The following is a 21,641-nucleotide window of genomic DNA, read 5'->3' as shown; positions in this document are numbered from 1 at the left end:
ACTCCTGACACAGAAGAAAGGTAGGGCAAAGAAAGATGGCAGTAACTGCATCAATTCAGTTTTTTCATTTGAACACTCATCTTATGGTCAAGAGAGAATGGAGCATGGATATTCCAACAACCTTCTGATAGGTATCCAAGAGAAAAAGAAACAACAAGGACTCTGCTGTTGATCTTATGTTACCTTTTCCTCCTGAACAGATAAAAATGTACTGCACCATTATTTTGTTTCCTGATTTGTCAGCCTCATTTGCCCTTCCAAAGCAAGGACAAGAGCTCTGGGCTCAACCAACAGAATGTAACCTTCACTTTCTGGGGCAGATGTTGTTTTGGAGCCTTGATAGGATCCCAGCACTAGAATAAAATCATTCATTTCTTGAAGTCAAGAAACAATAGAGTTCCGGAAACAGGTGGCATTTGTTTAAATTGTCAAATATGAACAGGGATTAAAAAAAAAAATAGCAGTAGGAACAGAATCAACAGATTTGAAACAAACACTTTAGGCATTTCAAAACCTGATTGTGCTGAGTTCCTCCCATAAATTGTAACAATTGAACTTCTATAGATAAAAACAATCCAATACAAGTACCAAAGAACCCTGTCCTGTGATCTTATGAGTACCTTAAGCAAAGTTGCTTTGAAAGTAATCTAAAAAGTTAAATCTTAAAATTCACTCCTTCAGCTGGAGGAAAAAGAGCTGGCAAATCTAAGCAGGTAATTGCTGTGGAAAAGCAGGATACAATCTTTCTATGCAAATTCACTCTCAGTTGTAAATAGTTTTCTAGTCTAATTAAGGACTCAACCCTTCCCCACCCATCTAATATAAAACCACCTTTTGTAAATACACTTGTCCCTAATATGTTCCACAGGGCCAACAAACTCAAGCACTAGAAAAGTTGTTGGGATGATGCCTACACTAAAAAAATCCACCCCCAGAACTCTGCCCTCAAGGTGGTGGCAATATCCTGTTCTTACTTTGCTTTGGATAAAGCAGTAGTGGACCTGCAATGCTGGAAGTAATTTTAGACTTATTTGGAACTTGGTAATTCCATTCAGATGCCTGGTTGCAAATGGCAATTCAGTGCAAAGTAGGTTGAATATTAACGCCAAAAAGAACTTTCTTGAACATAAGAGCTTAACCTCAAGTCATTAAGGAGATGACCTGTAAGATATCCAAGTGATTCTGTCTGTAGGTGGCTTGACTGAATTTAATAAATAATTCAGGAAAAGCCAAGCAAATTCAAGAAGCCATTACACACTACAAGCAACAGTGTCTTGAAATCATGAGTAATCTGACACCTACCTTCTCAGATTCCTGATGAACCTCCAAAAGGCAATGTCCTAACCTGGAGACTGCTAAGTCCATAGACTGATTGTCAAGATTTGTCTGTATATACTGTAGGCATGTATAAAGCTCCTATGCAGTTTTTTTGTTGTTTTAAATTTATTTATTTGAATAGAGAGAGCATTGTATCCACAGCATGCACCATTAAAAATGGAATCATCGTTATTTTTTTCCTTTTTTTTCCTGTAGTTTTATATACTAATTTCCCAGTACAGATCTATTTGCTGCTTTGAATTATTGGATGCTTGTCCCCTGACAAGCTCTCCAAGAGGGTAGAGCAAATGCCAACTGAAAAGCATTGTACATGTGGATGCCCAGTATGAGAAAAAAAGAAGACTAAGCTTCTGGCATCACTGCTCAACTAAAACAAAAAGGAAAACATAGCAGTGGACTCTAGCAAACAACTTATTAGCATTCTGCATTTCTTTGTTTGGTTTTGAGCTCTTTCTCTCTAGTACATTTGAATCCATTTTTCAAAATTTAACTCAAAACTAACTGCTGTAAACAACATAACTGCCAGGTATGAGCTAACAATTCTGTAGATGGTTTGTTGAAAGTAATTTAATAATCCCATGAACGACTTGTGTGAGTCAGCAAAGATCACGAGCCCCAACTGTTAGCACCAAGAGAAGAATTCAGTGCCCACAAGAAAGGATACCACATTTTAGAACTTTTGACCTATTCTTTGTAGCTCAATTAATAATGATTTCATAAATCATCATAATCCTATTACATTCTTAAATCAATCATCTGATGCTACCTGAAACATCTGTCATAACATAATTCTCTGCAGGGAAGAAAATCCCAAACTTCAAAACCCACAGTCTCGGAGTGAAAAACATATGCTTTTCAGTGCACTTTCCTAAACAGCATTTGATAATAAAACACAGATACTAAAATAAAATTCCAGAATATTATAATGTGTTTGTTTGTTTGTTTTTAATTCTGAAGACAATGGTGTTATACTGTAGATATTAGATCTCACAGGTATATAATTAGCCACAATACATAATAGACATGAACTTGTTAAAGGCACAAGAAAAAGTTCCGTTGAGTTAATAATGTTTATTATTTTCATCTCTAGCACCCGTAAACCAGATAAAAGACACAGAATAAAAGAGGATCAAAACAGGGAAATTCTTAGGCAGAGATCCAGGTGACACAAGTTGGACAATACTAGGAGGAGCTGGGCAAACCTTCTCCTTGCAAAATTTATGCCTGCAGTGTATATTGAGGAAAATGTTAATCATTAAAAACATAGTTTTTGCAGCTGTCCTATCCATGTAAAGTTCTATGTTACCTATAACATTTGAATCATGCATCCATTTTACACAAAACTCCCACTCAGCAATATAAATGGCTGACCTCCTTCACTGTCAATCTTAAGTATTTAATTTTTGTGCAAAACTCTTACAAAGAGGGTTGAGAGCATGGTGATATGTCTAAAAAGCAAACGGCAAAGTGTTATCATGTGTTTTTATTTCTGAGGAAAACACAATTGTTAAATTAGGAAAGCAGCATCCTCTTCTCAGACTAAGGGCAAGTTACACAGAACTTTCATTACGGTGGCTTTTCAGTGTTATTAATTCACTGTCACTCGTTATTTTTGCATGGAAAATGCCATCTTCTGCAAAACTTTTCAGTTGTACAAAACACAGTTATAGCTTCACTGAATCACATGCAACTGGAGCTAATAACCATGTTCTGCCATCAAATAGTCATGCATTGCTGCAGATCACATGCTTCCACAAGCATTCCAAACCACAGGAAGAAACAAAACCAGCAATTGTTGCTAGCTTGTTTAATTTTTTAATGAGAAAAACTAGTAAAGATGTGGACCACTGTTTCCCAAACCAACTTTGCTGGCAAAATTATTAAAAACTGAAAAAGGTTTTATAGCTTGAATCCTGTGATGTTCACAGTTAAAAAACCAATCAAAAACATAAGAGTGTAGATGATTTGAGGAAAAGGCAGTCTGCTTATCCAAGAAAGTCACAGAAATTCCTTACAATTCATGCATAAAATGACTCTAAACTAGGCATGGTATATCTGAAAGTGACTATGAAGATAAATCTGGCTAACTTGCAGCAAAATGAAAAAACTACCTAAAATGCATTATACAGCCATAGACACAGATAAGATTTTTTTTGTCAAAGAACACATCTTTTATGCAAAAATCAAATCCTTGTAAATAGAAGATACTAAATCATCAAAATTAGAAATCAAAGATAGGAATTAAAAAAAACAAACTAACCCAAATAAATAAATCACTGGATTAAATAGGAGATGGATTAAAGTAAGTATGAAGAACACCACCATAATTCTGTTTATGTGGAGTGTGTCATGAAGCTTAACTAAAATGACTTCTTATGTATTTTATGTAATGGGCTTACTGGAATAAATAAGTTATATTAAAAGAGCAACTAAAAATGAACGGGTTATAGGAAATGTAAATAAAACTACTCGTATTAGATCTCAGACTGGAAAGCAAAAAAAAATCAAAAAAAACCCATTGTGCTTAGTTACTAAAGAGAGACCCTCAACTCCAGTATTGCCTCAAAAATTGTTAATGGAGCTATCAATTCAATTCCAAATATTTTTTTATTGGTAAGAAAAAAAAAAGGGGGAAAAATAAATCACTTATATTTAATGCTAAAAGCATCTCAACCTTTTTTTAAAGAAAATACTTAAATATTCACATCCTGACAGAACAAGTCTTGTTCAGAGGTGAATTCCCAGTGCTGAGGTGTATTAATGTAGATTTTCAATGCTAAGCTTGAAATAGAAATGTAGTCCTTACAATAAGCCCCTATACATATATATATAGGGTTTTACAAATGTTATCAAGTCAGAATATCACTGCAGACTGAAGTAGAACTCACTGGTCTGCACGGTTGTAGACATTTTTAGAAAAAGCAGGTGAAAGCAGAAGGAGCTAAAGAGCAGGATTCATCTATACAAAGCTGTCTTTGATGATAAGCAAACACCTATCTTGTTGGGGCATGTTAAAGATATGGATAAATTCTAGGTCACTGCTCTAGGGAGATCAAAAATTGAGCCTTACCCTATATAAGTACACAATATCATTCAAGCTCTGTTAGACTTGAATTTGATTCCTGTCGGTTTACCTTTTACTCTTACAAGCTTCTTTGATGTACATGACAATCCATCAGGCAATTGGTCCTTTAGAAGCTAGAAATCCCTTCTTTGAAGCTTCAAGGGAAATAAATCAGCTGTCAAGCTTCATGAACTGTGTTTTTTTCCTGAACAGTTTTGAATGCCTGTTTAATGTCCAAACAATAAAATGTCTTTTCATTGCTACATTTAGGTTACAAGTAAAATGAATATTGTCTTTGTTCTCAGTCACCTGATTTTAAATGCAAAAAAATGTCTTTTAAAAAGTTATTGACCAAATCTAAGACATATAACTGAGATACTGCAGATTTAGTTTAAAAATAGACATATACAATATAACTTTTACAGCCAATAAATAATATGTAGCATGACAAAAAGTACATGCACACCATTTCTTTTTCCAAAGTGGACACACCTGAAGAATGCATGAGCTTTTACACCTGAGTAGCAGCAGGTCAGTGATTTCACTCCCCTACTTTTAATTGCCAGTAAAATTAAAGCTCCTCTCCCACTCCCTGCCAGGAGTTAGTGGAAGACCGTGACCAAATACCAGTCATCTCAGATGACGGTTTTCTGACTGCCACAATATTGTAGGGTGCGGATGAGGCAAACCTTGCAAGTGAAAACAAGCAGTTCAGACCTCCTGTCCAATGACTCAGTCAGGAAAAGGAAAAACTGAAGGGAGAGGAGACTTGAAAATAGACCATAATAATAGATACACTTGGAAAAGACTAAATCCGAGTTTCCTCTCTGCATTACATAGATCTTCTTCAAAAAATACCAACAAGTCCTACATTCCCTCTTGTACTGCCAAATTATTTATTTTTAGAAGCCACTACTCTTTAAGAACCATCTGACTTCCTCTCAGATGTTTTAGGAGATGCATGGAGGCCATGTGGTATGTAAGACTCATGATACTGAACCTAGCCTTTCTGAAGATGGATTGTAATCCAAATTTCTTACCAGTGGGGGTTAGCACTCCAGCTGATGTGCTACTGTGTAAAAGCATCACTACAACTGCAGCAATGTCTTGCAGTAAAGAGTGGCTGAATTTCTGAACCCTGGAAACATTTCCAGGATTAGTCTGCTGAGGGAGGAGTATTTTGATGACATTAAAGAGGCTTACATTCAAGACAAGTTGAGCTGTTCAGCTCTGCAAATGCAGAATTTCTGGTGTGTACAGAGACAGAACAATAAGTAGCTAGTAAATTATCTTGGCAAAAGTTCAGCCAACCATATACTCAGGAATGCACAAGTTGTAATGAACATGTTCCTCTTTTTAGACCTTTAAATACTTCCTGTGTATTACAACACACTTTGGTGGTTTTTTTTCAGACTTATTATACCATAAAGAACTTGCATGCCTTTCAGTAACTCACTGAAAACTGACTGAAACATAAAAGTAGCAGCAGAATTTACAAGATGCACAGTTGACTCAGTTGACAAAAGTACTGTTGAATACTTTCCAGTACAATAAAGCAAGCTATGCCATGAAGACGTAGTTTTTTGACACGCATTTTTAAAGTTTTGCATGGTTTCTATTTATTGAAATTTTTCTGTTTTTGTGACATGAACTATTAAAAAACAACTGTGAAATCCCCCACTGTATTTCTGATAACACGCTATAAGAAACTATAAAAATGTTACTGCCAGTAATGCAAAGAGAATACTTACCAATATTAATTTCATCATCAGTTTCAGCATCTCCAATACACTCAAACTGAAAATCTTGTAAAGACTGTGAAAATTTTTGTACTGCCATGGATAAATCTAGAATTCAAGAAAAAAGAAAAAAAAAAAAAAACAAATCAGAATTACTCCACTAGAACTTCACTGGAGCAAGGCATCATGCATTTCTGCATTTAAGTATTTTTTCTGCTTACAGTTTTCTTTCTAGTATCTTTTTCGGACATTAATTTTAAAATCACCATCACCTTTGCAAAATCAAATACATGAGATATCCTAGACACCTATGAAAGAGGCTGATGCAAGATTTCTAACATTAATACATGTATCACATTGACAACTACAGAACTTTTATGCATCTTGAAAAACAATAAACTAGTATAAGAAATTGATGTCTAGTGATGAATTACATATGTAAATATATCACTCTTTAAAACTTCAATATTAGTTCGCAGAATAAAATAAAGCTCATGACAGTTTTTTTCATTAACATTATCAAAATAATTACATTGTAATTATTCTGATACACCATACTGTAAAGTGTTCTAGTTAAAAACCTTTCTAAAAAGAAATTGAAGAGAAAAAAAAAACAAACCACAAGCGCTTGCCAATCAACATGAATTATGAGCACTATTTTCACTGAATTTCACAAAGTAATCCAAACTTTATAGTGCAGAATTTCATGATAATTGTACACAAAAAAATACAGAATATCAACCACATAAATATGTTATCTTATTTTCATTTTTTAGAAATACTAATGGCAAAAGGAGAAATGAATGTGATAATGGATAGATTTGGTCAAGACTTAAAACCACCACCAGTCCAGATGAGCCCAGAAAACCAACAATTTTCTGCATCCTGGAGGCTGTATCTATGGCACCTATTTTGATGCTAGGAAAATTAACAATTAAGAATCTAACTTCTGCTAAATCTAAGGGAAATTCATGGTAAAGGGTAAGCCATGAATGAAAGTCAAATCACAAATTGTTTTTCAAAAGCATCACATATCTCCTCCACCCTTGGGAACGGTGAAAAGCTCTCTGGACATGGTCCTGGGCAACTGGCCCTGCTTGAGCAAGGCAGTTGGACCAGATGACTTCCATGGGTCTCTTCCAGCCTCAGTCATTTTGTGATTCTGTGATTTATTTACCCTCTATTATTGTAAAGCCATAAATACTCATTCACTCAGTGCTGGACATAAAACTAAGAGGGTTAACCTTCTTTCAGGCAGGAATAAAACATAACATATAAATATACAAATTGGCCTAATATCCAAAATCAACACACAAACAACTCCCATACACACAAAGCATGATTAAGTTTGAATGATCTCCAACAGTAGGAACCATTCTACTATCCTAAATGAAATAAGAATTGAAAAATGATTGAAATAAAGATTTTAAACACCTCCAAACAAAAATCCACTAAATAAGATTACTGTTTAAAAAAAAAAAAAATTAATTAAAGGTAATCCCTATTAAGCAAGAGAATCTCTTCCTGGATTTTACACTGCCCAGAATTTACTCAGTGCTTGTTCCTCTTGTATTTTTATAGGTAGCTATAGAGTACAGCAGTCCAAAAAGAGATCCAGAACAATACAGACATTAACAGATTTTTTTTTCTTCTATTAGCAGGGAATTCTGTATGCATATCTGATAAATAACTAAGATGTAAAGAGCTGGGTAAACAAATTGTGTATCTTTCTGATAAAGCACATGGAAAACATGAAAGAATGCTACCCACATTTATTGCATCCTTTACTGTACATTTCCTACTGCACTGTACATGAAGATTATATTATTAAGTGTATTACCAAACTGAATGCTAAATAAGAAGTGCTTCCTACTGTTTGTATAAATGAAAACAAAATAATTTTTATAAGATGAAGGACTGTGTTTTATGCAAATACAGCCCCTTTCATAGCTAAGTAAATAACTATTTTACATTTCTTATAAAGATCTAAACTTGAATTTGTCACAGTAGTATATTTTAAGTTTAAAGGGAAGAAACACAGTTTTATTACTTACTCTTTCACCAAGTTACTACACTGAGTCCCAAACCGTTCTACAAAATTGTTGTATGGCAACTGATGACAAAAGGAATTACATGGCCTTAATGTAATTGAATGAAAAAGTTTCTATATTGCAAGTACACTGGAATGTAAAAATTAACTCTTGCTAATAGGCATGGAGATTTATTTCCTTTGCAAAATATAATAACTGCCCATGATGAACAGCATCTCTGTGAATGTGAAAGGAAATGAGGGAGCATGGGCTCTCCCCTATCATTCTTCCACACGTGCAGGATTTGGTGGAATAAATGTCAAAGGAAAGGAAAATAAATGTTAAAAATACCAAAAGTGGAGTCTCCATTTAATATCCTGGATTATTGATATATGATGCCAATCTTTCTTTCATTGTGGCAGCAAATCAGACACAGCTTATACATTTTGAACCTGAAGGAGGTATGATTAACTAGTTCAGAAATAGTGGGTATGAAGAATTAAGAAGCTTATGAGATAACTTGAGAGAGTTGTGTAGCAAGATACCATTTGGAGATATCTGCCTCTATATGAGGCCCATCCTAATACCTTGAGAGTATTAGACAATACCATAATGAGACTGAAGTTTTTCAATGTAGCAAAGAATAAAAAGAAGTTCAAGGGTCAGATGTTTCCTGTAACACTAATTTACAGTTCTGTACGAAGTTAATCTAACCCGAAAAGATAAATAAAGTCTATTCTACAGAAAATTACAGCTGACTTGGATTGCTTCCTAAAGGCTGAAATAGGAGTTACTCTCTAAGACTCTGATATTGCAGTTGAATCACCAATATTGGACCAAGTGGTGCTACTTTGTTGTATTTATTACCTTCCTAGGACATCATAACTTTAAATTATTATAAAATTATAAACCCAGTCACAGAAAGGAGTAGCTGTGCAGTAAGCATATCTTTTCTGAACGATACCAAGATTCAAAATTGAATTAAAATGGATTTAAGAGCAACTATCTCAAATCAAGAAGAGGCAAATGATGGACAAAAAAAATGAAAAGAGTAGACAGAGCAGAGACCTTGCCCAGTTTTACAAGATGCCATTTATCCCTGTATATCCCAAAGTCTTAATGTCACTGACAGTCCTCAATGCATGCTGCTGCTTCTAAAAGGAAGATAATCACCACAAAAATCATCTTTTTAGAATCTGTGGCGTTATTCAGCATTGCCCTTACTCAGCAAGTAGATTGTAAAGTCATGTCCCTCTTTTCATTAAATCCACATGAACTAGGAGATTCACTTAGGACAGAAATTTTCCTTCAAGCAGAGACAACTGATCTTCTAAGTTAATATAAAAACCTCACCAGATTTACTGATTGGCAGTACAAATCTATCATCCAGAGAAGGATGGCTGCTCAAAAGCCTCAATGAGCTCACAAATGTTGTTGCCCCTGATCTTCTGCAGGCACTCAAATGAAGTAATCTCTCTGGGTGCCAGCAAAAGAAGGACTGATAACCCTCATTTGCCAGAGGGTTAATATGTATTTTCTGAGAGTACTCACCTCTACCATTTGTTCCTTGCTTTTTCCAATTCCAAAGAAGGATTCAGTTCCATTTTGCAGTGAGGCACATAGTCAAGAGTAGCCATCTACACACCACATACTGTCAGTGCAAGGAGATAATTGTGACAGAGTTGCCTGTTTTAGTCAGGGCTGCAGCAAGTCAATGGGCCAACAAGATTTTTTTTTTGTGGAGCTGACAGAGGAAGTACTAAAGAAGTTACCACACTGTGACCGGAAATAATAAAAGGATAATTCCAACAAAGCATAACCACAACAAAGTAATATAACTTTGTATATGTATTGCAGTATTGCAAATGGATACATACAATACCAACCATCAGTACCATAATGCTAAGGAAAGAATAATAAAAGTCATCATCCATTCAAGAAAGTCACCAAGAAATCATGAAATGCACTACTCTATTGTACTTCTCCCTGAAGTTTTATATATTTGATTAATCTACTTAACACACATTTTTCAATTTAAAAAAGCAAAAAAATCCTCTGGATTATTCTAGAAGGCAGGTTTATTTAAGACTCAGTTTCTTTGAAATTGCCAAAGAGAAGTATGTCATATGAACTGCAATATATTAACTTATTTTAGGTATCAGGGCCTTACAGCTAAATATAGGATGATAAAACTATGATTCAGACCCTTTTTATAACCAGAATTGTTCTTCCACTTTCTTGTCCTAGATTTGTTAAACAAATCATAAAATAATTTCTTATTTAGAGTCTTGAGGAGGAGGAGAGAACAATACATTGCAACAATGTGATGAAATGACCAATGCTATTTCCCAAAGGATGAAAAAATAAGTGTATGCTTTGGCATGGCACAGCCTGTCAAAACAAGGACAAAGCCCTACAGATAAGGACACTTTAAAAGATTTCCACAAGTTGGTAAGAACAATTAATTTTTTATTGGGCTGGGAAGGTTGTCATTTGTTAGATTTTGCCAGTCTGGAAGAACAGCAGAAAGTCCAAACTTGTGACAAGGATCAGTCAATCTCCAAAAACAGAAACTTTGGACCATTTGCAGAGAACTCATATCCCTACCCTAGTAGCAGCCTGCAAGAAAGTGTTCTCAGCAAACACATCAAAGCCAAAATCTTTCCACTTGTTTGCTTACAAAGATGACTTCATTAACAAATGGAGTTCCAATAACCAATGTTCTTCCTGACTGATGTCAATCATCCTGGGAAAGCTTGGTATCATTCACTGGGTTAATAAAGAAAAACAGCAGTTGAAACCTAGTGAGAAGATTAAACATGCCTAAATGAAGTCCTGAGCACCAGCTGGAATGCAGTAAATGAGACTTCAAACAACAGACACTGGCTACTACAGTAACAGCAACATATCTGGCTATCTGACACAAAGCTAGTTATTACTCCATGGCTTCAAAGACAGCAGAAGCAAAGGGTTGATGATTGACCAAGCAGGATATTAGAGGCAATCCTTCAGTCAGCTGAATTTCAGGACAGCAGAAGACTGGAAAGGAGACCATGTACAGTCACCTTTGGTGCATCAAACCTTTGGGGAAGTATGAGTCCACCACCAGATATGACTAAATGCATCGTGGTGCTCTGTTTGATGAGATACTTCATTTGGTCATGCACTGACATACAAGTTTATTAAAACTCAAGCTATTTCAGAAAAACTCAGCATTAAGGCATTGTAATATGTAAATAAAACACAGTAGAAATTGAACAATATTGCCAGAGTACTTGATAAAACAGCATGCTAAAATGCAGAGAAACATTAATTGACTTCTACTCCTCAATACCTGAAAATGAGTCATTATTATGGTTATTTTTAATTGCATTCCAAATAGATTTATTTTCTTGATTTACTTCTTAAACAACTCTCATTCTATAAACAATTGTTCAGGCTAAGTTATCTAAATATTTAAGCAGTTTTTATATGAGAGACATTATTATTATTATGAAATAGCAGCTATGAGCATGATTTGCAGTATTCTTACCACATTAAATGCAAGAAGCAAGGAAGCATTTAAAAATTCATAAATGTGAAAAAAGGGTTTTCAGTATTACAAATATAAATCTGTAAAACACTATTTATTCAGGAAAATGCTTGTGAGATACATGTCTCCTTAAACAGTTCATGACATGCTCTTCTGCAGTGAAGATGAAGAGGGAACTTCCTTGGCTTTGTTATTTTATGAGGGAATGAGCTTCAAGGATTCAGGCTATATCAAGAGCCAGAAATAAGCCAGAGGAACAAGAACACCCCACTGAGAAGCACTGAACTTCAACAGCTTCTGTGTTTGCTACAGTCAATTTGATTGTAAGTAGAACATGTCACAGTAGGATATCTTTTTCCACACCATAGACTGTAAACACAGAAGTTGGAAGTACAATTATGTTTAGGCAATATGAATGATTAAGCAGTTAAAAGCAGTGATCATACAAGATTGCATACATGACTACTGTATTTCAAATTTCTTCCTGGCTTAAGGGCTTTCTCATTAAAACTTCCAGCTTCACAGTATTAGATCCTAATTAAGAGAAAGGCATTTTTCTTTGCAATTTTTGCCTTTCCACTCTTCATTGCTTAGTAATAATTTAAAATGAAAAATAAATTATTATCAATGGTTTTAGGTAATTATCACATTTAGAAAAATCTTCTTGCTCATAACATATATAGTAGCAGGTTGGCACAAATAAAGGGACCGGAAAATGTCTTACAAATCAGCCCAAAGCATCAATCCTAAGCCTGGAAATGTTGGCACATATGCCAGTAATGAAATTAGTTCTTTCAACTGCATATGAAAAGAATTCTGGGGTTTGCTGACAGGACAGGTAATCCCAATTTAATAAAACTTCACTGCCATAACATGTCCAGATCACCTATAGTTAGAGAACAATTTACAGTGCACGTTAACATGCCTTCTAAACACTGACAAAAAGATCTGTAGAGTCAGCTGATACAGTTTCTGATGTCTTTAGTTTCATGGCTTTCTTTGTCCTTCCTTTAGTCCTTCCTTTGCATGGAATATTTTCCATGGTATTTCTATTTGTAGAAGTCTATTTGATGAAATTATTTACACACACTTATTATTCTTTACTTCTCAGCTGAGTTAATTTCCTGATCACATTAACTTTTCTGATTGCATAAGAAAAAAAAAAAAAGACACAAGGAAGAAAAAAATCCTCTCCTCTTATGAGTGACATTTTACCCAAATTCAGCAGAAGAATTTAATTTGCAAAACACAGGGCAGGCTGGCACAGAGTAAAGCCTATCTGCAAGGGCTGATGGAACTAATGCTGGCCACTTGCCACAATGCTTTTTTAAAGAATCCACAGGAAAACACCACAAGGGAATAGAGAATCCAGTGCCCAGTGCCAGAGATTTTGCAGCTCTAGGGCCACTGCTCTGTATTGACACAGTCTTTCATTGTTGCTCTCAATAAACTCTTTATTCCCTTTATTTGCCAGCTTCATCAGTGCATATTCTTTGCCAACTTGCTATTCATAGAACAATAATAAGCAACTAAAACAAACAACTCTCTACCAACTCCCTACCCCTAAAATCCCACATTACATTTTTACCTTAGGGTCTATGCTTTGCTCTTAATTTCAGGGAAGCTAATTTCTTCCCACAATCTCCAGGGAAAGGACATCAGGAGAATATGTCAACATGTAGCCCATGCATTGCCGCATTCCTCTGCGGTTACATAAGGCACTGAAATTTTTCAGTGTCGTTCTCTTACTCATGAATATTTCCATGAGAAAAATGCACAATTTACTTTCCCATTCTAGAAAGCGTTGAGAAATCCCCTTGATCAAATGCAACAAAATCCCCATTTTCTTAACACTATGAGGCAGGGGTTACTGAAAAGTCTGTATGTTCTATAAACTTCATAGGTATTCATACCAACACTGTTCAGCCACAACTTCCTTATGCTAGACACTTGTGCAATACTTTGGTTATTCTTAGTACTTCTCTACAGTTAGGAACTAAGTCTAATTCTTGTGTCTTGAGGACACTCCAAGAACACAACACTGATGTTTAATGAGAGGGGGATTTTTACACCAGATTTGCATGGTTACTTGATAAAAACATACTAAAACTTCCCTGAAAAGTAACTGTTGAACCAAATAATATTATACAGACAAAAAACAATATTGATCATGTTCTATCCCTCTTTTCACTACTCCTCCCCTTACCCCACTCACTTCATGTGTCGATGTGGAAACCTATCCTTACTCACATAATCAGAACAGAAAGACATGAACTTTAGTTTAGTATACAAAATCTGTAAAGTCTATAAAATTACTAACTTGTTTTGACTTTGCCTAATTATAAAGATATAAATTAATACAAATGCACCTAAAAATTTATTACGTCCTATAACCCTTAATGTGGAGGACACAATACAGTATATACTGCTCATCTGTTTCTCTGAAGTTAAAGCATGTATGTAACTTCATAGCTTTCTCATATTGATGTCATTTTGTTTCAATACTCCCAACATTTTTGTATTTTACTTCTCATTACCTCATTCTACAAAATCTTTTCTCAATATTTTAGTTTATAAGACTGTTTAACAATACTGATGCTTTTGATTAGAAAAAAACTGACTTTGCTGGGAATTACCATGGTTTAAACCTTTCAATTATCAAACCATATTAACAGAATTGCACCTTACAATGACTAATCACATGGTACAAGGCAGAACAGAAAATTTTCCTTTGCCACCACTGCAATTTTTTACAGTCTTTTTCCAGAAATATGGCTACAATTTTCAGAAAGCATTTGTTTTCATTTTATTTCTGAAATTGTAAAGATTGGCTGTAGGGTATAACCCAGTACTATTTCTAGCATATTATTATACTTTTCTAAATTACATTCAACCAAAACATTTCTATACAATGACAGTTTTGCAGATATGCTTATTGTCATCCTGTATACTTTTTGACCAAAATTCATTGTAAAGGCCTGAAATATTCCAACATTTCTTCTGTCTTGGAGAATAAATCTTAGAAAACTAGCATATTTCCCTACTTTTTTTTCTGTTCTCAAATAATTAAATATCATTACTAACTCATCTGCACTCTCAGTATTTTCCCTGTGTGTTGATAAAAGCACTTTGTAGTTCTCTGTCAGGAAGGTCTCAAACATTCCTAAACTTTTATCCCTGCAAACTTGCTTTGACCCTCAACATATTTTCTCTTGCTCCTTGTGGGGATTTTAAATGCTCTTTCATGATCTTCCACATTCTTCCCCCACCCCATACATGTTTATTTCCCAGAACAGTGTCAGTCTTTTCCAGAGAGTTGGGTCCACATTCCAATATTCTCCCCCCAGACTCCTCCAATGAAACATGGTTTACCAGGCATGCTACGTCATTTCTCACTCCTCCTGGCACATCTTAGTGACACTGAGCAGCCAGAGAAGCACCACAAAAAAGAGGACAAGGAAACTAAGAGCAGATGCTGCCAGAGGTTGAAAAAGCAGAGAGTGATTTCCTGTTTGGCAGCTAGGGAGTTGCCAGAAAAAACATGGGAATTCCCAGAGTTTTAGTGCAATGTAAGGTATTGGTCCATCAGATGATCTTACAGTAGCACTTGAAAAGACATTTTTCTCTGTTCTTAATCTTACCATGCACCCAAAGAAATTTTAAAAATACATGTGCTTATTTGCAGACAAAGAAATATACAATATAATATCAGAATATAATTAAAGTGTATGCTGCAACACACTCTTAAGGAGCCAGAGTTCTGACTATCTAACCAAGAAAGGTTCTGCCAGTTCATTGCTGTGCACATGTAGAATGAGATACAATGTCCCCACTACCACCCCTACCCAAATATCTATCCAGAGGAAAAAATAAAAAATAGGATTATTTTTGGTATGAACAGGGAGCTCTAAGAAGCTGCTTCTATGAAATCAAGAATAAATCACTGCAGCAGTGATCATGCAGATCCTGAGCTGTAAAAAATTCTGCAATATATCTTTCAATGCTTTTATGATCCATGATTTTTACATTAAGTAGATTCTCCTGTTCTGTGAAGAGAGCTGCTTAAAGGAGGATCGGTCCCACTGGCCTGCGCTGGATGGCGGGGGAGGGATGAAAGGAATGAAAGCACTTATCAAGGCATTTGTAAGTAGCGAGCGCTTGGAACAACATTAGAGTTGAGGGTCATGGGAAACAGAAGCATTGCTCACCCTTCTTCCTGGCAAAGTTTTCTATGCTTGGGCAACAAAGTAAAATGTGTTGTAAGACCAGAAGGAGGAGGAGAGAGGAAAAAATTAAAATGTGTATATTTAGCTTATTTAAAAAAGAAGAAAATATTACCACTTGGCTTTAAAGGAAATGAAACACTTTCCATATGAAATTCTTTCAGGCTCTTAAAGCTCAGGAATACAATGCTTGATTAGATTCTTTTGATCAGACAAGTAATATCACAGTCACATGTACTTCAGTACTGCACTTAACAGGAGTGGGGGTGTGAGAGTTCTAACACACATACACAAACAGATGTAACATTTGTTTAGAGAGTCAGATATGCACTTCCACATATGGAGGGCAGAACTGAGATTCCTAATCAAGAAGGATTTTGTTCAGTGACATTAAATGTCACTAAATGTCTTGACCAAACTTGGCCTAAATTAAGTTTTTTTCCATTCAGTCTACCATACAGCCAGTGCACTATTATACACTGCTTAGCTATATCTCATTTCTTAGGGAGAAAGGATACTAAACACATCAGTTTCATACAGCAAACAAGCTTAACATGCTAGTTTATACTGTCCTCTCCCTTTAAAATATAAAACAATTCACAAGCTGCAGATATGAGAGCCATGAAAGCACTTAAAAGCCTTTTAAAGGTACATTTTTGAGGGTTTAAATTAAATCACTTGCAGTATCATAAATTCAAAAAACTGTCACCAAAATACCTATATTCTAAAAATGGGGGGGGGAGAATAACAGCCGAATGAAATATGCTTCATTAACTAATGAAATACACAACTACAAATCAGTTTCACCAGGTGAGGTCCTGCTTAAACAAGTCAGAATTAAGTGTTCCCAAGGAGTTTGGGGTTAACTCCAATTTACATGAGAGTATTTCCTTAACACTTATAGTGTTTGCATTTTACTTTCTGGATTTATTTCATTTAGCTAGAGAGAATTAGAACTAACCCCTGTAAAAACCAGTATTAATTTGATGTTTCTTCCTATGTATGAAGCCCCTTCAAAGAATGGGATCTTTGTATTAAAAAAAAAAAAAAAAAAAAGAAATAACCCTCATACTCATTTTACTGGATTTTTTTCTTAACTTCTCAGACAAAATGAAGGAATTTCAGCAGAAGTGAAATAAGAACTTTCAGCAGAAGTCTGTCTAGTTTCTCTTAAGTCAACTAACTTGTAAGAAAGACAAACTAGCTTTCTACATAGCTCATGTACATTTTTTTTTTTTCCGAATTTTAATTCTCTGGAATTTTATTCTATTTTTCTGTCACAAAAAGATTAAGGAACATATGAAAACATCCTCTTGTTATCTTCCTGTCAGTGATCTTCTTTAATTAACAATCTTACCATCCATTAGTACTAGTAGTGTTTATATTATGGCATGTGTAAGGAGTTCTGAACTAACTACTATCACAAACAAATGAGACCTTGCCATTAAAACAGATATAAAACAACTGAGTTTTTTTACTACTCTACACTCAGGCATAGTCAAGAAACATATTAAATTCTAGCAATTATTTGAAACTGGGGGAAGAGAGAAACATTATTAATGACAATCCATCAAGTCACAGGAGACCTGCATTTAAAAACCATACCCAGATTTTGTCTCACTCCTTGACACTGTCTCTTGATATCAAAGGTACAGGGAACTGAGGCAAAGGTATGTGGTAAGTAAATGGCAAGAATACCTTGTTTAAAGAAATGCACACACAGCAATCAGCCTGAAAGGGGTAACTGGGGAACTACAAGAGTTCTACAGAATGACAAGCAGTACAGAAATGATGGTTGTTTCCCAAGTGAAAAAAAAAAGACTGTCAAACAGAACAAAAAGCAAGCTCAAAACAATTCAGGAAGATGATTTTTTTCTTAACATTTGTAGTTAAATAATGAATCTCACTATAACCGGATACTTTGGATATTAAAAATTTATGTGGGCTCAAAAAAGGACTACACAAGTTCACAGAAGAAAAATCCACTGAGAGCTATTAAAGACATAACTAACCCCTTGCTCAGGAAATCTTCGAGCCCCAAACCACTAGAGGCATTGGAAGCCTCACTACACTCTGCCTGCTATTTTTCTCTGCCTTAGACAGTCAGTTCCATGTATGAGAGAAAAACAGAACCCACAGCACAGCACTCACCCGTATCTAAAGACAGGATGTAACACCAGCCTCATGTCCAACCATGCACAGTTGTGCTTATGCTCTTTGTAGGAAGATTTGGACACATATTTTGTAATTGATTCAATGCCTCAAGACACTGATCACCACCACCTGCTAGTAGGAGGTTATCACTGTCATGGATGAGCCAATCCATGGATAAGCCCTCTTTAGCCACCTATCCAGGGTCATCTGTTTGAGCAACAGGCATCAACAGGAGAAGGACCTGAGTTCACACTGAAAAAGTAAATATTATGAAAATGTTCTGTCTTCCCAGCTGAACCACAAGGAGATATTCTCCAGTGCATGGGCAATGGCAAGTAGATGAAAGCTGTATTATCTCCAACAGCTCCACAGCCAGAGGATGTGTGCCATTACACCTTTAGTTATATCACAAGGCTGTAATTCTTCCAGCAAGGACTTTTTTAGCTATTTGTACTATAAGGTAAACGAAGTATAAATTTTTACAGTTAAAATAACTTTATTAATAAATAAACAGCTGACAAAAAGTTGATTTGGACTACCAAGCCCAAATGGCTTCAATGAAGACTGATTATAAAGCTGAATTCCTTGCACAGGTATATTATCTTCACCCTCCTCCTTCAAAAACATTCCTAACTTATTCTTAGCATGAGGGCACTATGTCCACTACGTAGACAACTATTACATGACCCTTTTTTTTTTTCTCAGGGTTCAGTATTGCTCTTTCTTCCTCCCATTATTGCTCATTAACTAGTATCCAAGTCCAGTAATAAACGCAGAATTATCTCAGCCTTCAAGCAAGCCAAGTCTAGAAAAAATAAAAGAAGTAAATTTTTATATCATATCCAGCTTCCTTACCCTATTTACAGATGGAAATGCTGAAAGCAAGGCTGCCAAAGAGCACACATCCCAAACCCGTGATTACGCAGGCCCTTCTAATTCCCAAGTCCTTGCCCATTATCCCAGATGCCATTCTGTTAGACCAGGAGATGTTAGCCAGAGCTGCAAATAACACAACTTCTCACACTTCCCTGTCACCACAAAATCTGCAACTTCATTCTTCCAAGGGGGCAAAATTTTGAAAAATAGTTTTATATTAAAAGAAGTGAAGAAGATCCTCATCAAAATAAATAATAGGAAAAAAAAAAAGCAGCACAACATTGTTTTGATCCCTTTAATGCAGGCCCTACAGAAGGCCAGGCTACTCCAGTTACAGCAGTTAGTGCTCTCTGTTTCAACTCAGTCTCCATGAAAATGAAGAACACCAGACACACAAATAAGCCTATGTGCTTAACAGTCATTTGCTAAATTTCAGTTCAAGCATATTAAAAAAAAAAAAAAAGAAGAAATAAAATTGTGACAGAAGTACTAAGGCTAGCACAATTAAACTCCAATGTTTCTAAATCAGAAGATTTTACATTTAAGTTTAATATAAGATTTTTGCATATACAATGTTTCTATCAATTTTCAGGTGCTGCAGAATGTTATGTTCCTTTCTCAAAAAACATATACATTTCCACCAACTAAGACTAATTACAACTAAGATTTCAATCCAATTTTATCACAGTTCCATCTCAAGAATCGGTATCTAAAGGAATATTGAAGAAAGTTTCATAGAAGAAGCCTACAGAGGTTTTCACTAAGAAAATTGGGAAAAAATTCCTTCTTTAAAGATACAAAACAACACTGAAATACCTGATAAAAAAGCTTTTGGAAAATACCCATCCATCTTGTTTCCACACACAATGGAAAAGTCAATAACAAGCCAATGGATCAATAAGTCACTGAGAAAAGGAAAAAAAAAAAACAAACCAGAAACACTTTGAACCTGAACCAGTTATTTTATATTATTCATGATCAAAAATTTGGTGGATTTTTATACAAAGACTGACTGTAGAATGCCCCTGATCTCACCAAAACATCATCTTCCCTCAAGTATGCTGCAAGAAGTTGCACTTGGAGGACTGCATGCCTCCAAGTTTTGCATGCCTCATAGTTTGCTGGCTAGCTCGATTTCCATTCCATCACAGCCTCCTCCTCTCCCTTTTCTCAATGAAAAGTGGCTTAAAGGAGCTGTAGACTTATTTCAAATGCCCAGTGTCATATGACTTCCTTAAGACTCAATTTAATACAAGTGGGAACTTTTCCATGAAAATATACTTTGCAAAAACCCTGAGAATTCTTAGCAAGCTTAAAACAAAAAAAAAAGTTCTGTAACTGGACACAACTCTGAAATCATTGATTCTTTTTAAAATAGAACTAGAATTCTCTGGAAAGTTTCAGTTTAGACAACGTTTTCTATTTACAATGAGCAATACAAACCAAACAAACAGAGCACAAACATGGCAGTCTGGATTTTGGACACTACCTCCCAAATGCAGAATTATTTTTTCTTTCTGTGAGCACGTAAATGCTTAACTGCAATGGGTATCCTTTCAGAGCTTCATGTCTGTTGACTGTAATCCTCTTACATCTGCACTTGAACACGTACATAAACATGAATCAATGAAGAGTCTCTGAATTACTTGAGGTAATTAATTTAACAGCCAAGCAAAACACCATCTTTCCAAAACATTAATGTTAGCTTTCTTGACATAAGCAAACAGAGCACATTAAAATATTGGCTGCCAGAAGAGGAACATGGCACTAACTAGCCATGGGAGGGGGTAGGGATGGTGTTTGTTTATTTTTAATTATTTTATTTAAAACTACAGCCACCAATAAGCAGGTGGTTTTGCAGATATCTTTGAGTCTAACATGCAGGGCAAGACATAGCTTCTCCAAAGTCAATTCTATTTTGTGAATTATATCTGAATTAAGGATGCCCAATCTATACATTCTTAAGAGAGATTTTAATGACTCCTGCTGACTTTTGCAATAGCTCAGCTATTAAGGATTCTGATCCTCTGGCTCCCTAAACATACAGTATCATCTCTTATCAAGCCAATTATTCACAAAGACAGGCTTGCTAAATCCTTTTACAAGCACCTTCCAACACAAAACAGTATTCCTGGGATCCAGTCTGCACAGACAAGAGCCCAGAACACTGAAATGATCAGAGCTACCTCTATGCTAGCCAGCCACACTCATTACCTAGTGGCCAAAGAGATAGAAAACTTAACTTTGATATCACACCCTCAAGCTAAACATATAAATTAATGCTGTGTATTCTGCTGTTAATTCCCATAATGTCTGAAAATAAAATTTAAAAAACCACCAGTAATTGAATGGGTAACTGGGTAAAGACAAGCAAAAACTGCTCTCAAAATTATTGTGGGAAACAGTAACTAAATATGGATGAGAGAATCAACATGAAGTTTGACATAAATAGCCTCACTGAGAATTATTTTCCTATTGGATTTGGAGGTCACCAAAATATGCACACAGTTACTTAGAAATAGAACACCCACTAAGTCAAACAAAAATGAGGACTTACAGTGCCAGTTTTTCAGTAATGACACACAAGGTGCCTATTTTTATTTTTTTTTTTGTGCTAATCCTTCCTCCTGCTAACATGAAAAATGAAACTTCTCTTCCCTCAAAGAAAAACAAAAACCAATAATA

At 35.4% G+C, this 21,641-nt stretch overlaps 1 protein-coding gene across 1 annotated transcript in view; it reads right to left on the bottom strand.

Moving 5' to 3' along the window:
• The window catches only part of ARHGAP42 (Rho GTPase activating protein 42), a 139,257-nt gene that overhangs the window by 101,712 nt on the left and 15,904 nt on the right, over positions 1-21,641 (bottom strand). Inside the window, exon 2 of the mRNA XM_021529328.3 lies at positions 6,154-6,249. Within this exon, the coding sequence (XP_021385003.3) occupies positions 6,154-6,249 (96 nt within the window). The remainder of the gene's footprint in view (positions 1-6,153; positions 6,250-21,641) is intronic.

The sequence above is a fragment of the Lonchura striata genome, chromosome 1 (assembly GCF_050655825.1).
Source record: "Lonchura striata isolate lonStrDom1 chromosome 1, ASM5065582v1, whole genome shotgun sequence".
NCBI classification, from domain to species: Eukaryota; Metazoa; Chordata; class Aves; order Passeriformes; family Estrildidae; genus Lonchura; species Lonchura striata.
Note: the sequence above shows the minus strand (reverse complement) of the source record. Positions and strands in the feature narration are given on the sequence as shown.